Below are 7064 nucleotides of genomic sequence, written 5' to 3'. Positions count from 1 at the left end.
TGAGCAGGGGTTTATGTTTATGTATACCCATTTTCGTGAAGAAAAGACTACCAAAGGGATTTTTTTTTTCCCTCATCTGCAAATAAAAGTTTTAATAGAGTCTCAGCCAAAGGTTATTGCTATGTGGTGGGTTTTAAATGGGGAAGGAAGACTATTATGCAGATCTGTTTGGGGGTTTTGATGTCTTCTTTAAACAACAGGTTATTTTTTTTTCTAAATAACACTTTTCTAGACTTTTTCCCAAGATACTATTTATGCATATTTAAAAAAAAATAGTTATGACAACGTTCATTAGGCAAAACTGCACCCCAGTGAAAGCAAAAACCAGGGTATTTTGATACTGACTCTTGATTGAACAGTTTTAACATTTTTTTTAAGGAGCTTTGCTCCAAATTTCATGAAAGGCTGTTTTTCTGGATGCCTTTCCTCCTTTCCCAGCCGGCTGTGTGTCAGAGCTGATGGCAGCCCACCGAGAGCCCGGGCAGAAGGCAGCTGCTCTAAAGGAGATTTAATAACTGGGCGGGAGGAGGTGCATCAGCACGTGGTGGGAACTACACTTCCCGAGAGGCCCCGCTGCGGCCAGGCCTCCCTTAGGTGGAAACCCAGGCTTTATCAAGAGCTGGAGGGAACAACTGCCAGCTCTCTCCGGGGACAAGCAGCCATGGGACTGAGGTGCAGCGTGAGGACCACCAAGTGCCAACTTCTGGCGACCAGCCTCTGTGTCATGGTGAGCAGGCAGGTTTGGGGGGGAGATGAAGCGTCGCCTTTCCCGTCCCCACTCGGAGAGGGTCGGGTTTTCCCACATTCTGTTTTTCGCGGGCGGAGGGCAAGCAAAGCCAACTGCCCGGGTTATCGTTGTGCCCTGGGCGGTTATCGCTGGCCACCAGCATCGCCGCCCCCCCCCTCCTCCGCTGATAGACTTCTGGTCTCTCAGGGCTGGCACGCCGCTGCAGCTCTTTCACAACCCGGTGGCCGCCTCGAAGGAGAAAGAAGAGATCGCTGCCGGCAGAATGGGTGGTTTTCAGAAAAAAAAAAAAAAGATATTTGCTCTTCTGTCCTTGCAGCAGAAGAGGGAGGATGGACCTGCTGCAGTCACACTTGGTGGTGGGAGGGTGCTCGGCTGCAGGTGGGATCGGTGAGGATATGAAACCGCGAGGCTTCGGTGGAAAGATATGCGAGACCTGTGGATCCACACGGCAAAGCCAAAGCAGTTCTAGGGATCCTTTTTTATCAGCTTTTGAAGCAAATTCAAGGGAAGCCTTTTCACAGCTGCTGATGGGAAACGGTGGAAACTGGGGAACACCTCTGCTGGATGTTTTTGAGTTGTGTGTGCTTGTTGCTTTTTCACTTCATCAAAAGTTGCAGGCTTAAAAAATAGTAATAATCTGTATTTAGTTCAAAGAAGGTTGGTGGCTCGGAAAGAGTATAATTAAAAGGTGATGCCATAGTTTGAGTCACACGTGAGATTTATAGTTTGTCCAAATTTCAACATTTCAGGCCCACTGGCTGTAGTGACTGTACGTTGTTCTCTTCCAAATTAGCAGAATATGTTATTTGGAGAAAATCACAGGAGGATTGGTACCACAGGTGTTTAGAGGAGATGCTAAGGCACAGCTGCCATGGATGGCAAGAATCACGTTACTGCTCTTGGGAGGGTTTTAGACTGGTGTTTCTCAGAAATCTGAGCTAACTGGTGTTGCACTTAGCATTTTGCTGGGCGTGGATCGAGATACGCAGTAACGCACAGCATAAAGGATCAGTACGTGCCATAAATTAGGTTATTTATAAGCAGAAAAGGCTATGGATTGGGTGCATTTAGTCTCTAAAACTATAACTCTCAAGCAAGAGCTATTAGTCTGCTCTGGAAGAAAATGTTACACAGTGGGGATTAGTATTGACACCAAACTGTCCCATTTGACACAGGGATAGCTGCCTGGTGTTTCCACATCGTAAAGGCACAAAATGCTGAAACCTTGTCTGGGGACCAAGGAGTGGCCTCGCATCTCGTATTTTCCAGGTTCATTACACTACAGTTGGAGCTGGTTTTAACTGTCCCGCTGCGGTGGTGCCTCTGTCCCGGCTCTGCCACCGGTCGTGCAGCGAGGAGCCCTGCTCTATAGCCAGGTGCCATCAGAAGTGTCCCCTCTCCATCACCTGGACTTGCTCTGGGCAACACAGAGGGTAACATGCTGGTAGTCACCCCATGCCTTCGGCATGCATACCAGTGCTCTCAGGGGTGGGACAGAAACACGGACAGCCCGGCAGCATGTTGCGGTGACAGAAACCAGCACGGATTGCTTATAGTGCAAAACTCGGCTCTTTTCACTCGACAATATGAAATAGAGCCAACGGCAGGCAATGGGATGAGCATTGCAAAGAGCAAAGCAGAGAACATCATCTCTGCCCGAAACCACCCTTGAAGCTGGCAGCCCTCGTAACTGCAAGCGTGTACTCCCGTGGGACTGCACGGGTGCTCTGCAAGAGCATCGATCCTCTGGGCTCTCTTCACGTGGTGGGAATTTCATCCGTGGACACTGGCCAAGAGACCGTGGGCTGTGTGGTGTCACGTGCACTCATTGTGCAAGACAGAAGAGGATCTTTAGTATGTTTAAGTGTCCGGGCTTTGTCCTTTTATGTGCATTTTTGGGGTACATGCAGTAGTCTTCGGATGATCGGGCTGTCTGCATCTGTGTGGGGCTCAGGAGTATCCAGATACACCTCAAAGCTTTGTGTGCGCGTAGCAGGAACTGCCGCCGTGTCAATCCCTTCCTAAAAACCTTCTTTTCCAGCTGCTGGGGTTGTCCATTGCCACGCTGAGCACGGTCACTCACTACGGGCTCCATTTCACCCTCCTCAGCAACATCTCTCTGGAGAGCAACTCCTACAGGGTCATCCACCACGCAGGTAGGTTGCAGTCGCATCCCAGTGAGACCTTTGGTGAACCCAGAGGCTGCAAAATCCCCCAGAGCCGTCAAAGGAAATGCAGAGGCATCGCAGAAGGGGGCAGGGGCTGGCTTTTGGAGGATGCCCTAGGACTAACGCAGTCCCCAGACCATTTATTTTTGTATAGGACCCACAATTTATTTTTGTATAGGACCCACAATTTATTTTTTGTATAGGACCCACACGCCTGGGACCGAAGGGTGCTGTGGGAGCGCAGGGTGCTCAGGCGCTGCTGCGTTCGCTCCTGTTCCTCTATTCACCACCTCCCCATCCTTCCCCTGTGCTGCAGTGAAAGCTCAAGGGGAGCTCAGCCGCAGATGGACCCAAAGGTGCAGTGGGGCCATGGGAACACGGGGAGAGGGACTGTTACAGGAGCTGAAGCAGAGCAGAGAAAATTGAGGCTGGGAGGAGAAATGTATGGAAACAGCTGGTTTTGGAGGAAATGTGGGTTGTTTGTTTTGTTTTTTTTTTTTTTCTCAGCACAAGGGAGAATAAACTGAGTCTTGGGTACAAGGCTAGAGCAAAGAGATAAGAACAGCCCAGATACTAAAATACTCTGCTCGCCTCTGCTGCGCTTCTATCTGCCGCTTCTCCCGAGCTATACTCTGGGCTTAAACGTGCTCCTACCCTCTCTAGACCCTGGTTCTCAGTTTCACCTTTACAAGGCAGGCGTAAGGACCGTGTTAGTCCAAAGCTAAGGTACATCCCTCCCCCTTTCCTATACACCCCGGGGATTACGGAGGTTGGCACCGCATTCGGCCTTGCAGGTTCTCCCTCCCCAGCCACCCCTCTCCGGCACTGCTTCCACCTGCTTTGCTCGCCGGCGTTAACTCTTTATCAGGGTTAGCCCTGAGCGAGGGCTGCGAAGCCCATCGCAGCGCCGCGGTCCCCGAGCCCTCCCCCGGGGTCCGGGCCGTGACCCTGCCTTAGGCAGGAGGAAACCGGAGGGCGAGTGTTGCACCCGATTAGCGGCGCGCGAAGTCCCGATAGGGGCCGTGGGACAGCTGCTGCGCATCAGCATGCGCCCCGCCGGCCCCGTTTCGGGGGGGAGGGGGGAATCCTTATCAGAGAGCTGAAATAATTGACAGCTTGTGGTCCGTGGGGTGGACCGACACCCTTTTAGGGTGCTTCGCTCTGCTGGAGCTGTGGGAACCGCTCAGAGGTTTACGGCCTGGCCGCGCAAGCAAAGCGTACGCTGATGGGGGGGGGGGCATTGAAAAAATTATGAAACAATTTCAGTTCTGCAACCCGGTCCTCTTGGACCAGCTCCCCAAAATGCACTTTTTGCCCCCTCCCTAGGCCTCCTCCGTTAGCCCTAAAGTCTTGGTGTCTGACCGCAGTTCCCATATCCGACTTCCTTCCAGCTTTCTACTTGGGGATCTGCCTCAGCATGACCCTGATCCTCGCAGCCCTGCTGAGCTCTGCCGCCACGGTGCGGGAATCCCAGTGCCTCACCGCCATGGTGCGTATTGGGAGGGACTGGCTGGGAGGGGCTTTTTGTAACCTTGGGCTGATACCCTTAAAATGCGGTGGTGGGGGCTGTTTTGCCTTGTGCTCAGGAGCATGCATGCCTGGGGAAAGGACGGCCTGTTGCTCCACCCTGTGCTGCAAGGGGACATTTTTGTAAAAGGGATGACCTCGCAGACCTCTTCCAGCTGAGGACTGCATCCTTCTGCGTCTTGTTTCTTTTGCCAGGGTGCTGGGCCAAAGGGAGGTGCTGATCTCCCAAAGCAATTGCAGTGACGACAATGCCCAGTGTATTCTATGGTTTTTTTTCTCACCAAGTCAACATGTGGTTTGTGTGGTGAAACCTTAGCAGTGCGATTTTGAGTCCCACCTTGTTCCTCTGACTTGTGACAGCCAAGTCGGCCCCCCCTCGCTGCAAACATCCACCACAGTGATGGTGCGAGGCGTACGAAGCATGGAAGCAGGCACCAGGGCTTTGGGCTGGACCCTCAGTTTCATCCTCCAAGGAGATGTTGGAGGGGTACCACAAGAGCTGAAATGCCACCTCTCTCCTCTCCATCATCCAAAGTGAAGTGCCCGTTTGGGCCCGAACCGTGCTGGCATTAGTAAACTGGACTGGGAGCTCAGCTCCATTTAAAAGCACAGCCCACACGCAGGGCTTAGTCTGAACGGAGCATCTTCCAGTCTTGGGGCTGGAGGGAGGAGCAGAAAAGCGCTGCTCACTGCATATTTGCCCGTGTTGTGTGAAGGGTGGGAATTAACAGGTAGGTTGCTGTGCACGAAGCAGTACTTAGTGCAAAATAATTGCATTGCTGTCATACGTAAACTAGCTTTCAAGAGATTTATCTAATCTCTGTAATTGGAGAAAACCATCCTGATGGTGGAAATCAGAAGCGGACACCTTTAAAACTTAGTGCAAAGCAGCTACTGAAGGTAATGTTTTCACCTTCTCAATACGCAGTCTTCCTCTCTCTGTCTGAGATGCTCAAAGGGGCCTGAGTGACACAGTTCCCGTGAAAACCGCTAGCGGAGTATGTATAGTTCCCCTCTTCTGCTGAAGTATACTTTAGCGTGTGCCTGCAATTACTGCCTCTAAAACAGCAGATGGGTATGTACAGGCTCGGGGAGATTGTCAGCGTTGCCTGAACTTTTCTGTGATGTTGATTCAGTTGCCTTACTCTGTGTAGTATGGTTTGGGACATGCCACTAGGTAAAAGAGGTTCTTAAAACGATAGCTGTTTCCTGAAGGGATAGTTGAAGGAAAACATATCCGGTGAGTTCCAGCCTTGCGGTCCCTCCTCCAAGGGCCACCTAATGCTGCTCATCTTTCCCCTTGCCAGGAGGGTGAGGACAAGAAGGTCCTTTCCTCCGGACCTTCGTGGAGTCCCCCAGCCCGGCTGGTTTGGTGTAACAGAGCCAAGCTGTGGACACCAAAGAAACCCCTGGCTGGCAGAAACCCCAAACTAGCTATGTACTTTTCTCGGTGGCTCCTAGGGCACCCTGTCCACTTTGCCTTAGTGTTCACAGTTTGGGTCCTCTGGGGGAGGTGGCCGTCTTCATTTTGGATCTCTGACGATACCATTGCAGTGAAGACACGCTATCTTTGCCTTGGGGGAGGAGGAGGAAGGGTGCGAGCTGCTTTCCCGGCGGCTGTGGCGATGGGGCATCCATCCCGCTCTGCTCTCCGCAGGGGATAACGGGATGCCCCTTGCTTGCCTTTAAGCTCCGTTTCCACCGTCTCCGGCAGCGTGAGGGGCTCGCAGGGCAGGGCAGGGTGTAAGGGGGAGAGGGGGCAGCTCGCACCCCAGCGGGGGACCGCTCCTCCACCGCGGCGCTCTTCCCCGGGAGCGGCCGGCGCGGCCGCGGCTCCGCCGCTGGAGGGGGCCGCGGGCCCGCCGAGCTGCCGCTCCCCGCCCCGCCGGCACCGGGAGATGCCGGGGAAATGCATCGGGGAAGGGAGCAGTCACCGTAACCACTGCTGGGGGGGGTGTGTGGTGTGTGGCACATCCCCAACCCTTCAGAAACTAACGGGGGGGGGGGGCTGGGAAATACCCAAAAGCTGGTCACTGGCATCCTTATTCTCTTCTCCTTGTTCAAGCAGCTCATCAGCATCTTAAATCTCACAGGGGAGTGTCGTGGTTTAGGCCAAATCGGCTACTGGGGATATGGGGGACCCCAGATGAGACTGACAGATGCTCCCCTCTATCGCTCTACAAAGAGAGAGGCAGAGGAGGGGAAAAGAGACTTATGAGTTTAGAAGGAACTAAACTACTTTAATGAAATATTAATAACAAAAGGAAATAATGAAATATATACAAAACCGTATCAAGCTCCCAGGATGACAATCATGACACCAACTGGCACTGGGGCAGTCCCAGGCTGGACTCAGTGACAGACGGGAACTGGATTCCGGATCTGCATTCAGGATCAGGATAAAGGGAAGTGAACAGACAGAGTCCTCCTCAGATGTTGGCCATTAATGAAAAAAAAGAGCTGACCCTTTGATCCCTCAGCTTTTATACTGAGCAAGAGGCAGATGGGATGGAATACCCTGTTGGTCAGTTTTGGGTCACCTGTCCTGTCCGCTCCTCCCCACAGGTGGGACCCCATGACGCTTTTCCGCTTCCGACCCTCCAACGGGGCAACTAACAAAG

At 52.6% G+C, this 7064-nt stretch overlaps 1 protein-coding gene across 1 annotated transcript in view; it reads left to right on the top strand.

Moving 5' to 3' along the window:
• Positions 1-661: 661 nt before the first annotated feature.
• TSPAN32 (tetraspanin 32) overlaps positions 662-7064 on the top strand; it is a gene marked incomplete at its 5' end in the record, with an annotated part of 42881 nt that continues 36478 nt past the window's right edge. Inside the window, 3 exons of the mRNA XM_082485416.1 lie at positions 662-727; positions 2790-2904; positions 4308-4405. Coding sequence (XP_082341542.1) covers positions 662-727; positions 2790-2904; positions 4308-4405 — 279 coding nt within the window. The remainder of the gene's footprint in view (positions 728-2789; positions 2905-4307; positions 4406-7064) is intronic.

Source organism: Vanellus vanellus, assembly GCF_965231255.1.
Source record: "Vanellus vanellus genome assembly, chromosome: 6".
Lineage (NCBI taxonomy): Eukaryota > Metazoa > Chordata > Aves > Charadriiformes > Charadriidae > Vanellus > Vanellus vanellus.
The sequence above is the reverse complement of the archived record's forward strand: the minus strand, read 5'-3'. Positions and strand labels throughout refer to the sequence as shown.